This window comes from Danio aesculapii, chromosome 4, assembly GCF_903798145.1.
Source record: "Danio aesculapii chromosome 4, fDanAes4.1, whole genome shotgun sequence".
NCBI classification, from domain to species: domain Eukaryota; kingdom Metazoa; phylum Chordata; class Actinopteri; order Cypriniformes; family Danionidae; genus Danio; species Danio aesculapii.
In genome coordinates, this window is record NC_079438.1 from 37,894,387 (window position 1) to 37,915,316 (window position 20,930).

Genomic DNA, 20,930 nt, shown 5'->3' on the forward strand with positions numbered 1-20,930 from the left:
TACCTAAGTTATTTTCGTCTTGAAGAATCCCCCTTCCCACCCTGCCTCCTTTTTCTAGATAGGGCGACACGGCAGCCCAGTGCTTAGCACTGCTGCCTTATAGCAAGAATTTCACCGATTAAAGTCAGAAGACATTTCTGTGCGGAGTTGCATGTTCTCCCCGTGCTCACGTGGAGTTTCACCCTGGTTTGCCGGTTTCCTCTAACAGTCCAAAAACACACAACATAAGTAAATTGACCATACCAAATTGGCACCATAGATGAGCTCTTAGGGTGCTTTGACACTTTTGGTCTGCACCCGGGTTCATTTGAAGTCAGAGTACGATATGTTTAGCTAGTGTGAACGTGTGTTCTGAACTCGGCTGCGCACCCACGAACCGTACCTGAATCGTATTTTTGCGGCAGCCACTTTCTGTTTGTCCAAAACCAAAAGAATCAGTAAAAGCAGAATGACCACGTTGTGTGTACGTCTTTCCATTTTGGCGCTTTGCTTTCGTGGCCATCACCTAGCAACAGCCATACACACAACAGCAGCTCGATGCCAATTATAATCAATCATCAGCTAAGTGTGAACTCTTGAAACACATTTTTTTGTTATTCTGACCAGTTTTTATTTAATTGTGTTGGTGAGCCTTTCTGGATAAAATCGGCTGTAAGTGATGTTGACTTTGCAAAGTTTTCTTTTCACCTGGTTCTAGCCATGTGTAATCTGGCAACTTCCAGGTTCATGCCTGGAAATATATGTACCTCAGCTCTCTTGTACATAAGTTTACCTTTCATCTTCAGAATAAACCAAAAAAACTGATATACAGTTGAAGTCAGAAATATTACCCCCCAACCCCCCCCCCCCCCCCCCCCGAATCTTTTTTTTTCTTTTTTAAATATTTCCCAAATGATGTTTAACAGAGCAAGGAAATTTTCACAGTATGTCTGATAATATTTTGTCCTCTGGAGAAAGTCTTATTTGTTTTATTTTGGCTAGGATAAAAGCAGTTTTAAATTTTTTAAGAACCATTTTAAGGTCAAAATTATTAGCCCCTTTAAGCTACATATTTTTTTCAATAGTCTACAGAACAAACCATCGTTATACAATAACTTGCCTAATTACCCTATCCTGCCTAGTAAACTTAATTAACCTAGTTAAACTTTTAAATGTCAAAAAAAAAAAATGTTTAAGTGTCTTGAAAAATATTTAGTAAAATATGATTTACTGTCATCATGGCAAAGATAAAATTAATCAGTTATTACAAATGAGTTATTAAGACTATTAAGTTTAGAAATTTGTTGAAAAAATCATCCCTCCAATGCACAGAAATTGGGGAAAAAATAAACGGGGGCCAATAATTCAGGGAGGCTAATAATTCTGACTTCAACTGTACATTAAATAAAATATATATTAAAAAAGCTTTACTCAAACACATAATTACAATTACTTGAGTAACTTGAGTTTATATACATAGTAATGCAGTAACGAAGATGTGCTAGCTCACTGGTTAGCTCTTCTTATATAGCATGAATGTCTGCTTTCATTCCTTTGCACAGAGTGAAAATATTTGCTTTGATATCATTGAACAAAGTCATTATCTCAGCTTTTAGCTGCCCCAGCACTGCTTCTCTGGATACCTGCAGTTCCTCTCCTAATGTCTGAAGCAAGATTGAGCTCTCCACTGTGATTTTGCAGTCTAGACGGTGTTACATTTTCTGCCATTTTTGGACTGCTGACTGTGAAGCTACTCAGCGTTTTTGCTTTGTTTCTTTCTACCTTCTTCTTCACTGTAGACATTCTGTTGTTGGCTTACTTATATTACATTTGATCCTTGCTTTATTAACATTCGGGAGCTCAAATGACTACAGTATATTAATGTATTGTTTTTCAGCAGAGTCTTACACTGAAAAAAGTGTTGCATGCAAAACTGTAGCAAACAATTTATTTGTGTTGAATTTAAAAAACAAATTAAATTGAGCAATGTTCAACTTAATTTGTTTGTTTAAATTCAACCCAAATAAATTGTTTACAACCACTTAACGTAAAAAAATTTAGTAAATCCAAGGAATCATCTTTGAATATTTTTTTTCAGTGTACGCTTCCAACATCATCCATCTAGCAAATGACAATTTTTTAATTTAAATGTAGAAACACAAATGTAGTACACAGAATAAAACCAAAAAAAAAAAAAAGTATATACACTAAATAAAAATATATAAATAAGCTTTACTTAAACATTTCATTACAAGTAATTAATCCAGAAAAACTGTGATTTGCAAGTGGTTTCTACATTTTTTCATTGCTTTAAATATATAATATGCCCATTTTGACAGTCAAAAGTCACTGTAATTTGCTTACTTGGTGATCAATAAGAATTACTATTATTATTATTATTATTATTATTATGTTATTAAACAGTAATGAAACATTTTAAGATTTTTTGATGAACAGAAACATTCAAACCAACAGCGTTTATTAAAAATAGCTTTTAAATCTTATCTTCTGCAATATAATGCATGTCTTACTGCCTCTTAGCTTTATAAATGAGAAATTTAAAAGCAGCTTCTCTGCTACTCTGCAGGGAAAATGTCTTTTCTCATATGTCTGTTTACTGCTATAATGCAGTTTTAACTTGTTTTAAATTAGATTATCTTGTCCTCCAACAGGCTTTTATAATGTGAAGCAGGCAGACGGAGAGGGCTGGCCTTTTATTTTTGTTTGTTTACATAATTTGATTTCAGAGTTGCTGGGTTGACAAGCCTGGTAACCTTCAGATGTCCTCTGAGCCGGTTTTAGGGCAGCGGGGAGAAGGGAAGAGAGGGAGATGGTAATAGGTCAAAGGTCAGCAGAATGGAAGGGCAAGCAGATCCATCTGTCATCTGTTGGCTGGTGATGTGTTTGGCATTCTGCTCCAGTTCGCCTCCTGTTGCCGACCATGACTGAGGCTTTCTACAAACTGGCGAACAACACAATCCCGCGAAACACATCACACCTCACAAACATAGACAGAGGACACACAACTTGACATGTCTTGTCATTTCTGTAGCTTGGCTAGTTGAACATGACAGTCTAGCTGACAAGGTCATGAGTTTTCAGGAATATGTTTACATTTATTTTATATTTACAGTACAGATAAATATAATTTGATGTAACTTTGATTAAAACAGTTTGATAATTAATTCAACCATTTATAAATAATTAAACTTATATCAACTGGGAATGTTCTCGATGAGTGCCACGACAAAATGAGTGTGGCTTATTTCGATTACATATTATATATATTATTTAAATAATGCTTTCAGCGTATTATAACAGCTTGTCACCCAACGATAACCACAGTTATTCTGCAAAATTATCGTTAAAGTGAGCGGCGTTCATCTGACAGGTCCATTTATGATAGCACCCTCCCAATGGATACTGGATAAGACGAAATTGCCAAGCATCCAGCCCGAAATATACAACTATCTCATTGAAACTCCAAGTAATTTTACAAAAGAGAAGTTATAGGCCTATAAGTCTTTGGATGCCTACAATTTTGTTCTGTGTGGTCATGTGCAAGAAATAATGTTCCATGATTACGAGATTCAAAACCTGGTAGTGCTAAAAACAGAGGTTCTGCCTAGCCAAAGACAAGGAAAGAAGACGGAACTCTGAATAATCTGAATAATCATCAACAAGCAAAACAACTGCATTTTAATTAGGTCCTCACTCTTTTCAGCTCCCTTTTAGCCAAAGACATATGCGGTTGGCATTAAAAGCAGTGTTGTGTACAGTAAAAGTTATGAGTTTTTTATTTTTGAAATTTGGCATCCTACCGCACAACACGACATGTTTGCTATTGCAACCGGTCTCTTTTTGCAACCGCAAATCATTAATCATTAATCAAAATCAACTGCCAGTTTAGGATCCACTTGTTATAATCTTTATCTCAAAAACAAAACAAATAATATTGTTTCGTTTAAATAAAGTCTTCTAATGTTTGTGGAGTATACTGCTCTTTTCAAGCTCGAAATGTACATCATGTAAATGATAATGTTACAAAGATTTAATTTAAATACAACAAACTATCTTAGTAAAGTTTCTGAAAGTTTTCATGTAATTAAAATCAACTTTATCTGGTATCTGCAATGAGAACTGTATTTTTGTGCCAGATAAGCAATATGCTAACATTATTGCTAAAAGATAATTGAAAGGACTGCTGACTTCAATAATTTCAATTACTATAGGAAAGTATCTTAAAAAGTCATCTACAGAGAAATATGTAATTAAATTCAAATTTGACTCAATTTTAGTGCTGAATAGTGTATATTTATATAATTTGATTGTTATTTCTGTATAGACATAATTTAGGTAAAAATAGGTTTTAATAAGAAATGTATTGGGAAAGTAAAGTACATCTACAAACAGGAACAAGAACAGAAAATACCGTAACGATTTACATTTAACACAATTGCTGTGGTGCATACTATAAGGCCCAATCCCAATTCTATTTTTGTACCCCTACCCCTTCCCCTTGGCCCTTGAAGAGTGTTAAGGCAAAGGGCTTCAAATTTTACCCAAAATTTAAAACTAAATACATGATCTTTACACAATCCAGATAATCAATACACAATTTTAATATTAAAACTTTAAATGGCGCACAGATTGAACAAGTTGCATCTTATAAATATTTAGGTGTCTAATGACACCTAAATGACAGAATAGACCTCATTACAGTTAAGGAGAAAACAACATATATTTTAGTTTTCATTTTTAAAGCTTTAGTTGGTAAATTGCCACAGTATATATCAAATTACTGTGGTACTGCTCAAATACTTACACTACCAGATCAGCCGATATACTCTTAAGATGCCATTTTTTTCACACAGAGTTAGGTCAATCTGCATTCTCTAAGTATGCTCCATATGTACGGAATGAGCTTCAAGTTATTTTAAAGTCATTTTAGAACAGTGATTATGGTTTATACTATTCTTGTGTGTGTCTAGGTGTTGTGACATGTATTTTTTATTTTATTTTTTTTGTAACTTTGTCCTACAGATGTTACTACTTCAATGTGTTCCTTATGGCGCCATTCATACCGCGGCGACAGCGGTACTTGGTGCGCCAGCAGCTTTTGACCGCTGGGTGGCAGTTTAACCACAGATATTCAGCTTTGCCTTTCCACAACACTAAACAGACTTTTCTGTGCGTACCTTATGTGATCAGATGTGTTCAATTAAAATATAATTTTGATTTAGTTTTCTTAGTAATAAACATGATCTTACCAGGGCTTAAAGTATTCCGGCACCATGCCGGATCTCCGGCGTGCGGCCGTGAGAGAAAAAAAAAATAGAGCTTGCACATGCGGTTTAGTTGGGGATGCTCAAAATAACCGATTAAGCAATAACCGAAAGGGCACGTTTGTAACCGATGAATGGTATCAGTTAAACGATTAAAATATGCTTTATACATTTTTAAAGTTTGGCTGCAGACGGGGCATCTGTTAAATTGTTTACTGACTGCAGCCAGTGTTTTACGCTCTGCTTATGCTCGCTCAGCGCCAATCTGGAAACATTTTGGATTCGTGGCGAACGAGAAAGGCGAATCAATAATTAGGATGAAGCTATTTGTTGGGCTTGTTTAGAAAAATAAGTGTTAAATGGACAAACACGTCGAACCTCCAGAGCTGCGGTCATGTCACCCAGCCCATGGAATGCGGAGCCAGCTCCGGTGTCATCTACTGAACGCAAATGCCCAGCTAGTCCAGCCAGGTATGGCAGAGAGGCCTTTTCAAAAATGGCCAAATACAAAAGAGAAACTGATAAATAGTAGACGTTGATGAGAAATGGAGCAGCATATTTGGTAGTTGAGAACGCGCCGCTCCGCGATGTAGAGCTGGTTTCCGAGAAATGCAGGCGGCGGAGCAAGATACCCTCTTTGCCACAGTATCTGCATGCGCTACAGGCACACGTCTCAGTGCTGCTGGAAACATTGTAATCTCAAATAAGTCTCCGTTTAAACCGAACAAAGTCAACATGTTAGTTTTTCTGGCAAAGAATTTAAAATATGAATAGAAAACAAAAGGCGAAGAGACGCAGTTTTTTTTTTCAACATCTGACTTATGTTGTTACAAGCCTAGGCTAATATTTTTGTTCTTCGTTACTATTTATATTATTATTGATTAGTATTTGTGAAGTTTCTAAAATGTAACGTTTACTGTTTCAAGCAGTTAAAGTTATTTCTATTTAACTAGCCTTCATTATTATAGGCTGTATTGTGTTGTTTTATCAACGAAAGTTAAACAACAAACATGTTCGTTTGTACGGATATTTAGCATAATACTTTTGTCTTTTTTGATTTCTTAATTTTTACATGAAATGTAAATTAACTTAGGTAGGCTACTTGGGTACAGGGGCGTAATTTGTTGGTAGTATACCGAGGAATGCTTAGATAGTGAATATTGTCATCATTATTTTAAAAAATTATAAATAAATAAATAAATAAATAAATAAATAAATAAAACACCTTACGAAAAGGATGAAATAAAGGAAAAGCATGCTCTTAATCATTCTTCATAATCTGATTCGTAGCTATACATGCAATAAACTTATATTGCGCCGACAAGAACAAGCTCTAAAAGGTAAAGTCTAAAGCCAGAGGAGTTATTGATATTAATGTTAGTTGTTAATATGATCGTAAACACTGCGTTGTATAATTAACGCCGTCATTGTGTCGTGTCTGCGATTTTATTTTCTCGTTGAAGAACAGAAAATTCATGTTATCGCCGTCTTCCCAGCCAGGTTTTTCAACATCTGACTTATGTTGTTACAAGCCTAGGCTAATATTTTTGTTCTACGTTACTATTTATATTATTATTGATTAGTATTTGTGAAGTTTCTAAAATGTAACGTTTACTGTTTCATGCAGTTAAAGTTATTTCTATTTAACTAGCCTACATTATTATAGGCTGTATTGTGTTGTTTTATCAACGAAAGTTAAACAACAAACATGTTCGTTTGTACGGATATTTAGCATAATACTTTGGTCTTTTTGATTTCTTATTTTTTACATGAAATGTAAATTAACTTAGGTAGGCTACTTGGGTATAGGGGCGTAATTTGTTGGTAGTATACCGAGGAATGCTTAGATAGTGAATATTGTCATCATTATTTAAAAAATTATAAATAAATAAATAAATAAATAAATAAATAAATAAATAAATAAATAAATAAATAAAACACCTTACGGAAAGGATGAAATAAAGGAAAAGCATGCTCTTAATCATTCTTCATAATCTGATTCGTAGCTATACATGCAATAAACTTATATTGCGCCGACAAGAACAAGCTCTAAAAGGTAAAGTCTAAAGCCAGAGGAGTTATTGATATTAATGTTAGTTGTTAATATGATCGTAAACACTGCGTTGTATAATTAACGCCGTCATTGTGTCGTGTCTGCGATTTTATTTTCTCGTTGAAGAACAGAAAATTCATGTTATCGCCGTCTTCCCAGCCAGGTTTTTCAACATCTGACTTATGTTGTTACAAGCCTAGGCTAATATTTTTGTTCTACGTTACTATTTATATTATTATTGATTAGTATTTGTGAAGTTTCTAAAATGTAACGTTTACTGTTTCAAGCAGTTAAAGTTATTTCTATTTAACTAGCCTACATTATTATAGGCTGTATTGTGTTGTTTTATCAACGAAAGTTAAACAACAAACATGTTCGTTTGTACGGATATTTAGCATAATACTTTGGTCTTTTTTGATTTCTTATTTTTTACATGAAATGTAAATTAACTTAGGTAGGCTACTTGGGTACAGGGGCGTAATTTGTTGGTAGTATACCGAGGAATGCTTAGATAGTGAATATTGTCATCATTATTTTAAAAAATTATAAATAAATAAATAAATAAAACACCTTACGGAAAGGATGAAATAAAGGAAAAGCATGCTCTTAATCATTCTTCATAATCTGATTCGTAGCTATACATGCAATAAACTTATATTGCGCCGACAAGAACAAGCTCTAAAAGGTAAAGTCTAAAGCCAGAGGAGTTATTGATATTAATGTTAGTTGTTAATATGATCGTAAACACTGCGTTGTATAATTAACGCCGTCATTGTGTCGTGTCTGCGATTTTATTTTCTCGTTGAAGAACAGAAAATTCATGTTATCGCCGTCTTCCCAGCAAGGTTTTTCAACATCTGACTTATGTTGTTACAAGCCTAGGCTAATATTTTTGTTCTACGTTACTATTTATATTATTATTGATTAGTATTTGTGAAGTTTCTAAAATGTAACGTTTACTGTTTCAAGCAGTTAAAGTTATTTCTATTTAACTAGCCTACATTATTATAGGCTGTATTGTGTTGTTTTATCAACGAAAGTTAAACAACAAACATGTTCGTTTGTACGGATATTTAGCATAATACTTTGGTCTTTTTTGATTTCTTATTTTTTACATGAAATGTAAATTAACTTAGGTAGGCTACTTGGGTACAGGGGCGTAATTTGTTGGTAGTATACCGAGGAATGCTTAGATAGTGAATATTGTCATCATTATTTTAAAAAATTATAAATAAATAAATAAATAAAACACCTTACGGAAAGGATGAAATAAAGGAAAAGCATGCTCTTAATCATTCTTCATAATCTGATTCGTAGCTATACATGCAATAAACTTATATTGCGCCGACAAGAACAAGCTCTAAAAGGTAAAGTCTAAAGCCAGAGGAGTTATTGATATTAATGTTAGTTGTTAATATGATCGTAAACACTGCGTTGTATAATTAACGCCGTCATTGTGTCGTGTCTGCGATTTTATTCTTCTCGTTGAAGAACAGAAAATTCATGTTATCGCCGTCTTCCCAGCCAGGTTTTCATGCACAGTTTCCGTTTTTGTTTCTTCTCAAACAATAAAGTTTCGCTATAGCAGGCCCGGCGGCAGGATATCATAAATGAGGGCGCAAGGGCGATATTTTTATATGACGTGCTAAAATTGAAAAATGAAATTTACATGAAGAGCTTTATTAGTGAAAAGCTGCCGAGCGCAACGAAATGCGCTATAAGCTATATTTGCTCTTATGTGCTGAAATACTTAACACTTTTCTTAAGACCACAGAATAATATGCAACATCTAAATGTCATATAGCCAATAAGGAAAAATTAACATGTTTCAGGTCTCTCCAGTGCATTTGGACTGAATATTTGACTGTGTCTTACTGGATGTCTCCAGTAACTCTATAAACATAGAGGCACACGCAGACTGTAGAATTCATTCATTAATTCTTTCTTTTATTTATTTATTGTCAACCAAATATATATATATAAATTAATATGTGTGTGTGTGTGTGTGTGTGTGTGTGTGTGTGTGTGTGTGTGTGTGATTGCAGCAGACTGAAGAAGTTGTGCATTGGGTGGGTGGCATCTGCTGTTATGCAGAGGGCTCTACGGGTAAGACGTGTGCTGTAAATGTCCTGAAGGGAGGGGAGAGAGACACCAACGATCTTCTCAGCTGTTCTCACTATGCATTGAAGTGTTTTCCTGCAGAAAATCCAAGGTTCCATACCACACAGTGATGCAGCTGGTCAGGATGCTCTCAATAGTGCCTCTGTAGAAGGTGTACATGATTGGGGCTGGTGCTCTTGCTCTTTTGAGTGGCAGCCTGTTTGAACATATCCCAGTCTGTGGTATTGAAGCAGTCTTGTAAAGCCTCTGAAGAACCTTCTGGCCACACTTGTATCTCCTTGCAAACCGGTTTGGTGACTTTAACTATCGGTCTGTAAGCAGGCATTAGCATGACAGTTAAGTGGTCCACCAAGGTGGGGGAGGGGGAAGGCTTTGTAAGCTCCTCTCTGTGTGGTGTAAACACAAAAGCACAACAGTCCTTTACAGTCCTATGTGATGAACGAAGTAGACGGATGTAGTCCAGTTTGTTGTCTAGCGAGCGTACGTTCGCTAGAATGATGGAGGGGATTGCGGGTTTGTGGGGGTTAGCCGCTAGCCTTGTTCGGATACCCCCGCGCTTACCCCTCTTCTGCTTCCTCTCGCGCCGCTTGAAGCGCCTCCATTGTGGGCGAGGTGGTGAGGTGGGGGTCGGAGGATGGGTACGCATCCGGAGCAAGCCGAAATCTTGCAGCTCATCAGTGTCCGCGGAGTTTAACTTGTGAAGTTTGTTTCTACCGATGTCGAGCAGAAATGTTCGACTATATGCGCGCTTAAGGACAGATAAACGTGACGTTGACGCACAATAACACGGCGACGTACAAGACGAGGAACACAAAAACACATTAATAACATATTAATTGTATAGCTTTAATAATAATAATAATAATAATAATGGATATAACAAATTATAATATTATAGTATAGACATTTTTACTAGGCTACTTTAATATTAATCCCTAACTGAAAAACGAATGTGAAAATGACTGGCAGCTGTGCTAAAATTAATATAATGGCAAATTTCTTCTGCGTTTTTTCCCTTTATAGCTCAATAGTTTTATTCAAAGAATATAGTTCTCTCTTCAACTTTCAGGTTTGAGGTGGGGGAAGAAATGGCAGAGGCAATTCAAATGTACCATCTCTAAATTAAAAAAGGCCACTTACGCGGCATCTGTGTGTAAAGATTATTACCTTATATTTATTTTATTATTATTATTTATTTATTCATTCATTCATTCGTCATTCGTTTTCTTTTTGGCTTAGTCCCTTTATTAGTCTGTAATTGCCACAGCGGAATGAACCGTCAACTTATCCAGCATATGTTTTACGCAGAGGATGCCAGGAGGGCCAGCTGGGGCTTCGGGACGGAGTGAAAGGAGAGGCAGGACTTTGCCCCGAGTCTGGGAAAGATGGCTTGCCGTCATTACACTAGTTTTCCGATGGCACACGATGGCACACGAGTTACATGCGCCAAACACATGAACAAATAAATTAATAAATAAGGGAAAGAAAACATCTAGCCTTACAGGCTGAGTTCTTTTTGATTATAATCGCCGTTAAGTTTCCGTTTTAAATGTAAGGCTGTTGCAAAAAATAATAAAATTGCTTAAAATAATACAATTTTAATTTATAAGTGACTTTGCTGCGTCCCCCTTGATGTTTCAATAACGCATAATAATCTATACACCATATTAAAGACACTTAAATAGACATGATTTCGGCCTCACTGATGCCCATTAACTCCTGACAGACAAGCTTTTGGTTATGAGAAGGGGGAAGGGGTCTCCACTAAGTGTTTTTCACAAACATGAATACACAAAATCCAAAACTCCTATAGGACGGGTGGCGTAACAAAACCTATGCGTTTAAAAATTAAACCGCATTAAATATGGGGCCTTATGAAAATGAATGTTTCTATCTTTTGAACGGTGACGGCATAATATCATGGAATTACTTTCAATAGCAAAATAAAAAACATCTCAAGGAAGAACAGACAAAAGAAAGTTTCACTTCTATCACTCTTTAAAAGTTTTGGTTTGGTTCATTGTAAATGCTGAGTCTCGTTATGAGCTGATCTTCATTTCTCTGTGTTGGTGGAATAAAGCAGGCGAGTCAGCCGCACCAATTTATGAGCAGACAGAGCAGGATTCTCATGATGACCACCGGCGCAATTCCGCTCTTTGTTATGAGCCGTAGTTTCAGTGTAAACTTAGTAAAGGTGAGTTTCTTTGGCGATGATGTGTACAGTGTTAGATTTTATATTTAGCGGACATTTGCGCTGAACACGCGGTGAATGCAACGCATCAAGATTCGGGCACCTTCTCCGAAAACACTCGATTGATCTCAGCTGGCGGATCAACATTTACCTCATGTCATGATCGCTGTCATCTGCGCCATTATTATTATTATAACTTTAGGGGAGGTTTGCAAACCTGTGCACTTTTCACTCTTCAGTCGTTTGTATTTCCTGCAGTAACAAAAGCTCCCTGTTCATTATATTCAGACACACAAATGCTCCCAAATATATTATAAGGGGGCATAGATTAAATTTCGGGCGCTCATGCGACCAAAATGGTTGCAATTTCGAGCCCTGTAGTATAAGGACATGTATTCAGACCACAACTGAACGTTTGAAGAAAATTGAATGCCTTATTATTTAGAATTAGCTATTATTGATGTAAATGCAGCCGTTCAAGGTGCATAATTGATTTATTACGGTACTGACAGTATTAGAAAATCCATGTCGTGGCGCAATGTCACACCGGTGATGACTATGACACCGGTGTACCGCCCACCCCTACTACCTGTTATTTAAAATATCTATATTACGCTCCAAGCATTCGCCAAAAAGAAAATATTTCTAAGTAAAAACACAAAACATAGCTGAATAGAGTGTTGCCTGCTTTAGAGGATGGGTTAGTAATTATATTATAACTGGTTATGTTCAGGTCAATGAAATAATACCTTTAATAAATAAAATATGTTCGTAAGAACGTGGTGAGCCAGTGATTCCGTCGCTGTCATCAGTGGTTTAATGAGCTCAGGAGAATTCTGCTTTGCATTTTTCTATGCATTACTAACATCACTAAACCAGACATTTGTTTTATAAGTTAACCAAATATTCGCAGAGATTCAGCAGTTTTTTTTTTCTGACGCGTTTGCCAGTCATGCCAGTCAGTGAAAAAAAAGTAACCGTGGCCCTGTTTGCAGGTATTAATATTCGTTTTTTCGTCAATCTGATGCAATTTTTATTATTTATACAGGACGTTAAAATGCAATTAAAAGTTTCAAATCAATTAAACTCAATTTATAAAAAGGCTAGCCTATTTTATGCATTAAATAGAACTAATTTCCTTTATTTCTGATTAGACCATGCATTTTAGACTATTTTACAATTGTAATATGTGCATATGCTTTTTTTTTTAAAATAACATTCGTTTAACAAACATTTTAGCACATCGAAAGTAATTAAGTGACCTGTTTTTTTTTTTATTAAAACCTTTATGCAAAAGGATCAGAGGATAAATTATCGTAGGATAAACGTATCTTATGGAAAAACACCAATTGACGGGCTCTGCTTTCGGTTTTAAAAGAATCAAGCAGCTTTAAAAAATATAATTTGCTGAAGAGAAATGACAGGAAAAAAAGAAAAAAAAAAGATTAAATATATAGCGACTGTTAAAAGAACATTTTTCTTTAATATATTCTTTCGACTCCGAAACATCAGCTAAGAAAGATTATGATGAATGACGGAGTTTCTCTATTGCCTGCTTCAGCAGTTGTCCCGGTCCCGCTGGTTATGAACGAGGAGGCGGAGAGAATGCGCTGTTTAGTTTCGGCTTGATATATTTAAATAAAAACTAACACCGAACTGCTTTTAACGCTCAAAAAGTTAAACTAAAATGCACAATTCTTGTTGGTTGCACCCGCGGGATGCACAATGAACCAAACGCGGCATTATTTTAATTCTATATTCGTGAAGAATGAGCCATGAGATTGAGATTTTTGAAGGTGCTCTCTAGCGGCGAAGTTCCTGGCAGAGTAGCGAGTGAAAAAATGTGCATAAAGAAATTGGACAAGAGGAATAACATTTTAAATTATATAACAATCATCGTATTCTTTCTAATCCTCGCCCAGTTTGAATACAAGTTGTGTTTTTTTAATATTTGTGGCTGGGAAGTTTATTAAGAATATATTTATAATTATATATAATTAAATAAATACATAATTATATATATATATATATATATATATATATATATATATATATATATATAGAGAGAGAGAGAGAGAGAGAGAGAGAGAGAGAGAGAGAGAGAGAGAGAGAGCTGCTGTAAAGGCTATTTCTTTCCGTTCGCATCCCGTCCCTTTGCGCCCCCTGGCGGCTTTTTCACAAACTGCGGTCTTACACTAAAAACAGAGCAGCATTTATTTCAAACGGCGGCGGTATAAGCCACGGCGGTAATAGCCACTTTGAACTCTCACCTACTGTATGCTGCCTGTCTTGACCAGGACTCCCTGGTAGAAGATATTGTATCTCAATGGGACATTCGTGGTTAAACAATTAAATAAATAAATAATCATGTTATCATAATGATATAATGTGGCAATTTGATTGTAACTGTACAGTGCATTTACACTGTGGCCATATTCATCTATGTAAACATAAAAACCAACATTAACATTATAGCAAACACTGTAAAAAGCTCATTCTCAGCCACTAGACTTTTCTGACAGGGGATTCATCGAGTGACAGGGTATTCATCTGACAGGGACTGTCATCAAGTAACAATGTTGTGGGACTACTATGTAAGTGTTATTATTAGAGATTATAGATAGCAAAATTTAGCGGTTTTTATTTTATCGTTTTTTTTTAAAGCATCACAGTAAAACACAAAAGTGGTTGTGAATGTGTGAAAACATATGCTTGTTTGTTGTAAAAATTCGTAATAATGACAAAAATCCTCATTTGTGCATCTCTTGACTGCCGTGTGCAGCCATACTGCCGTTGTAGATGGTGTTTGGTGATGGTGTTTCAAGTGTGGTCCTAAAAAAATCTCAGTTTTAAGAGCTATCTAGCCCTTCCCCTTCAAGCTAAATAGAAAGGGGTAAAAGGGGAAGAGCTACTGTGGAGAATTGGGATTAGGCCTAATTTTTCTCTAATTAATTAGCACCATGCAAAAAAAAAAAAAAAAAAGGTATACATCAAAATGTATTAGTTTTAGAAAAAATGTCAATATAGCAGAGGAGAATGGAAGAGTAGCTCAGAAAAGTAACTACAGAAAATATTTTCCTAAATTAAAACCATATTTCACCCACAATTTGTGTGCATTATATATTTTGTTCTATATAGTTTACAATTTGCTAATGTCATACGTATTTCACAACGAGTCTCTCGTGAGCTTTGTCTTTAGCACAAAACAAACGAGTGATTGAAGAGTTGCTGACTAGAAGACAATTTAAACATCTTTAACAAGGTTTCACAGTAGATATCTACAGTGGGGAGCTCACTAGGGTTTGAATCAGATCTAATAAGTGTTCAACTACGTGACAAATCACAAGACAGGCAACATTTTTCAAGCTTGCGCTCAAATTAAAATGCAAATGCATGTAGATTTCTTGTAATAATGGCAATTTATAAAATCTGAACCCATTAATTTGTAGCTAATGTTCAAAGCCCATGTTCCCGGTTAAGTCTGCATTTTAACAAGAAATGAACATTGATTGTGGTGTTTGATAAAACGTCTCAGAAATTTGCAGAGATCAAGGGGCATTGTGTTGGGGATCCAGTATGCAAGAGTGCTGGACAGAGTGTGTTCATTATTCATTTTAATTGTGGCACAGCTGAATAATGTCTCAAACTGTCTCTGTGCGGCGAAGTTAATTATCATCGAAAACAGATGCCTTGAGCTTGAGCGGTGGAGCGTTGGGAGAATAACCAGAGCTGTTGTGTTACAGTCATTTTCTTTTGTTGCTGCGAGTCAACCAAGCTGTGTAACCGCAGCACTGTGCAGACCTTTTTGAGCCAAGATGGTTGGGTTTGAACTGTTGAACCTGTCATCCGGTCTAGAGGCTCAACAGGGAATGTTCTCGACGAGTGCCATGACAAAATGAGTGTGGCGTACAGAGAGCTACCTGTCGCAGTGATTCTGCACGCAGGAGCGTTTGTGATGGCCGCCGTAGAACGGATGTGATGTTGTGTGACCGTGGGGGTTGAGGGAACGCTGGTAATCACAGGTTATGGGTAAACTGTTTTGAATATGTGTCACTACTTGAGACTACAAACAATTTGAAACAAAAAACAAAGTGTCCGTTTATTTACATTTGCTCTCCCAAAAATGTGGTGTCATTTCTACCATAACCAACAACTATCCCTGAATAAAGCAATACAATTTGTTTTATATATAATTATGAAATATTAAAATTCTAAACATCACTTGTGAACAACATAGAGTCATTCTTTCCCATCACAAAATATGAGGTGGAAATGAAATGGAAGATACCCTCACACAGTTCATTACTTCATTACAGGAAAGATTTATTATAAGTAATTATTACGTGGCTCTCTGCAATACTTGACTGATTTTAATTGATCACAACATTCCAATGTGTGTCACGTGGGTACTTGAAATCATTCTGACCATCAGTAAATATGTTCACATTCATATATTTGCTTGTCTGTCTCCACTTCTGTTTTAGATGTTTCTGAATAATGCGTAGGTTAGTGTATGATCCACTCAGCCACTTTTGTTTCTGTCAGCTTTGCCTATAAATAAAGAATTAATAACAGCTTAGATCGATGTTTTGTGTCTAATGTTTACATTTGTGGCAAGAAGTCAGCATATTATTTCACAGAATAAAGCAAATCTAATACAATAGCCTGTCTGGCTTTATCCTACGATAACAACCTTGCTGCTGGAGCATACTTTAACCAGACCGCCTAGTTTTCATAATACCAGTCATATATGTAAAGCACACATAATGTCCTTCAGTTCGGTTACGTCCAGTGGCCATAATGTAATGATTGAGAGGACATCATTTTTCAAGAGACACACTCATGTGCGCTGCGTATGCAACATCTAGAAATCATGTAAAACAATTAATTTCAAACTGAAATAAATTTTATTTGATTATATGATTTGGAATTGGATGTTTTATGAGATTATTTAGATTTTTTGCAATTATTTTGCGTTTAAATTAATCATTTTGCATGATCGCAAAAAATGGCAACTTTTTGTTGATTATAGCAATATAATTCATTATTTAACGAGCTACTTTTTTGATTTGGATCAATGTTTAATGTCTAATTGTTTTGTTGTGGCAGGTAGCCATGTAATAGGCATGATAATGTACATCCAGCCGATTGTTTTGCAGAATAAAGCCCTTCAGTCACGTTGGGCTGTATTCTGTGAGATTAATCAGCTGTATGTACATCATCTCTTACATAAATAAAGTATGCCACTGTTTGATGTTACTTTGTAAACAAATTAGTGAATGAAAACCGGTTATTGGAAGCTTATTTTTAAAGGTCCAAATGTACCTGAGCAACATTGAGCCGTGTCATAGAAATGGATATTTGTCTTCATGTTTTGTCTACATAGCGTTATGACAGAAAGGCAAAAGAGTGAGAGTGAAGTAAATCTTTATCCTCACTATGCAGCATCTGTCTGTGTTCCTGTTTTTGCTGCGCTAGATGGCAGATTGTGACAGGTCCATGAATCTTCTTTTTACAGGCGGCACCTGCACATATGCAGTGCAGTGGCTTATATTGGCGCAGAACTGCTCAAGTACTCTGCATCTGGGCATGCTCATTTATCACTAATGCAGGTCCGTCAGGGTTCCTGGATGGCCGGTCAATACTGCATCCTTCTCTTCAGGCATTCATCAACCCAGGCACCGCTTGGCACAGAGACATGCACGTGATGGAGGGAGGTGGCTAAAACAGTAATTTAAGAGACTGTAATGGGGTGTCTTTTTCTGGCTGGATCTCAGAAAGGGGCAAATCTGTCTGAGTCAAATGCGGCAACCCTTTATTTTACAGTTGTCTGCAGGAAGGCAAAGTGATAATTAATGTGGTGAATGTGTCTTCAAGTGCGAAAGCAAGGGTGGAAGTGAAAGAGTACGTGTGTGAGAGTGTGAGTGAGAGAGAAAGAGAAGTTACATGTGTGAAATTGAGTATGAGAGACAGAGAGCTGGGTAAAATGACCAGACACCTACAGTAAGGTACTGTAGGTGGAGGAGAGGACTCGCACCTTTCTCAGGTCTTTATTATATATATATATATATATATATATATATATATATATATATATATATATATATATATATATATATATATATATATATATATATATATGTATATATATATATAATAAAAGTGCCGCTAAATTAGCACTCAAGCACAATTGCAGATCTTTCAGTGTTTTTACTTGAAAATATGAATGAGTGTACAGTGAATTAGTTGATGGTAAACATGATGTCTAAATTCAGCAACATGATTCACAGTGAGCTACAGTGTGTTACCGACCGAGGCAGAGGTACTTAAAAAAACCAAGGCATGCAAATAACAAAACTCATTTACTTGCTTATTTACAATTAGAAAGAGAGGGAACATGCTTGTTGGATGCCTGTTTCTCAAGCTCATTATTTTTTCAGCGCAGGCTGAACAATGGAAGTTTAAAAAGCGGAACATAATAAAGATGGATCTGACAGAACTTGCTATTCACCACCTATGCTGGGTCTCAATCAATGCCACTCAGGATTTCATTTTCAATGACAAAATTATGCAAACTGAATATAGCACGCTGAGGGTGAAACGGTTAACTCACGTGGGATTTTGTGCAGTTCATTCATGAACTTGTCTTTGACTTTAGAGAACATCTCATCTTTGGTCTCACGGGGTCCAGGTCCTGCTGCCTCTGTGCTGTTGCCCGGTACCTCAGGCGCTGCGGTGGGCGCAGGGTTCCCCACCCGAGCCTCCCTTCGACTCATCGCTGGATGTGGGAGCCAGGCAGAAGCTAAACAGACAAAAGAGAGAGAGTTATTTAAGTAAGCTGCGACTTTAAAAAAAGAATTATTGTAATTATTGTTACAATTATTGTAACATCTTTAGCCTAGTTTAGATTGTCCGTCCAAAATAGTATGTTGTGCATATCTCATTGAAATCTTATCATAATCAGCAAGTGTGATTCACAAACCCATTTCAAGCTGCATTGATATGCGCTTTGAAATACTATTCAGAATGCATTTCTGGAAATCCATTTCAGTCTGACCGTAATTATGTAATTTTCTCAAGTCACATAAAACACAACCATGTCAGATGCTGTTTTCATAATAACATGCTGAATGTGTTTACAGAAACAAGTTTTGTGCTGAAAAGAAAAGTACAATCTACTGCTAGTTAGTCGAGTCCACACCACTATACACAAGCCTGACACTATACACATGCCAGGTATTGTTACTGCTGCTGCCTCATAGGACTTAATAAAAATCGAGCACAATGACAGCATTATAATGTTATAAAATAATATCTATATTGCAAACACTGTTACTGTTTTTTGGCATAGACAAATGGAACCAGCACAGTTTATTGCCACAAAAAAAAAATACAAATAGGTCATAAAATGAAAGAACAAAATTAAACAAAACAAATCTGAACAGCTTTAAAACTTAAAGAGAATAGTCAGGCCCCATTTACATTAATCCATTTTAATTTTAAAATGCATTAGTTTTGCTATGGTTACGCCTTCCGTCCATACTACCCCAGAGTTTTTGAGCCCCGAAAACAGAGCGTTCTGGAAATGGAGACAGTGTGAACATGACATGGTGTATCAAATAGTGTCAAAAAGGTTTTGTTGGCTCCTAAAAATTTGACAGCTGCATGAGAAATACTGGGCGGAGCGGTGGCACAGCGTTGCTGTCGCCTCACAGCAAGAAGGTTGCTGGTTTGAGCCTCGGCTGGGTCAGTTGGCATTTCTGTGTGGAGTTTGCGTGTTATCCGTGTGTTGGCGTGCGTTTCCTCCGGGTGCTCCAATTTCCCCCACAAGTCCAAAGACATGCGCTATAGGTCAATTGGGTAAGCTAAATTGCCCGTAGTGTATGTGTGTGAATGGTAGTGTATGGGTGTTTCCCAGTGATGGGTTGCGGCTGGAAGAGCATCCGCTGTGTTAAACATATGAGTGGTGACCCCGGATTATTAAAGGCACTAAGCCATAAAGAAAATTAATGAATGACTAAATAAATAATCAAATACTCCATAAATACGTTCCAATTTCAGTTACATCATTGCTCTTGTATGTGGCACCAATAAAAGTATTAGAAGAGGCTCACTGAATCATTCACTCAAATGTTAGGTGAACACCTACACGGAACCAGTGTTGTAGTCCTAAAAAAATAGGTGGTGTACTATTACCCACCCAATCCAAATTTTAAAAGTAGGCAAAGAAACGACGAAAGTCAATGTATCAGATTCATTTGATTTATATATATATATATATATATATATATATATATATATATATATATATATACACACACTGCACAGCTGTGGTTTGCTGACTAACTAAAAAACGAGTTCAGGAGCGGAATTCTACTGCCGTTTTTATATCAAATTTAAAGGGGACTGAGGCGATCATTAAGTAGTGGAGAGGTAATTGCAAAGGTGTTAGGGGGGCTGAATGGAGGGCTAAAGCGACGCCCATGCTGTTTTATAATTTTACTTGAACGTTTCAGCGAGACTTCATTCAGCTGATTTGTTGTGATCTTTGAAAAACTCAAATACTCCATACACAAAAATTAGGGAAGTCTAATCACTAAAACAAGTGAGTATACCGAGAGTATAATCCTCAGAAGTCGTAATACCCAAACAGCTTGTGGAATAAAGTAGGCATACTGAGTATTCGTGCGTATAGCAAGGACTACACCACTGCACGGAATACACTTTGACACTCTACTGCTTTGTTTTTTACTGTTATTTTTCTGCTCTGCACTGTTCTTTGCTTTTTTATGTAAATATGCTAGGATATGTTTGACTGCAGCATCACATCTTCTATGAAAAGAAGTTTTTATTCCACCGCCCTGTGTTTTTGCATTCTATGTGAATAAACCATAAGAATTTAATTGTATAAGCATGCTTTTCAGTAACATTACATCATTTACCTTCATTGTTGAACCTAAAAGGCTCATTAGTAACTGAATAAACATACATTTTTAGTTTATTGGTTCAACAACTCTTGTTCATAAAACGCATAACTCATTCATGAACACTGACGGCTTTGTTTGCTTATTCAAACAAGTTCCAAAAACGAAATACTCCTTCACAGGCAACTTCCTTGAGTCTTTTGAAGAAACCAATACAGTCCCTCACTTTACAAAGGACAATCAGTGCATGAAAGTAAACTTGAGTCGTTGGCTTTAAAGATTCGTTCAAAAACACCGGCTTGTTCACAACACCCCTAATGGGGGGATATAGATAGAAGGCGGATAACAGGTCAGGATGTGAGAGATGGAGTGTGAAT

At 36.2% G+C, this 20,930-nt stretch overlaps 1 protein-coding gene across 4 annotated transcripts in view; it reads right to left on the reverse strand.

Annotated features, from left to right (window-relative positions):
- The window catches only part of syt1a (synaptotagmin Ia), a 286,593-nt gene that overhangs the window by 41,148 nt on the left and 224,515 nt on the right, over positions 1-20,930 (reverse strand). For all 4 annotated transcript variants that reach the window (XM_056455587.1, XM_056455585.1, XM_056455588.1 and 1 more), the window contains one exon: positions 18,243-18,431. In XM_056455587.1, the coding sequence (XP_056311562.1) occupies positions 18,243-18,405 (163 nt within the window). In that variant the 5' untranslated portion in view covers positions 18,406-18,431. The remainder of the gene's footprint in view (positions 1-18,242; positions 18,432-20,930) is intronic.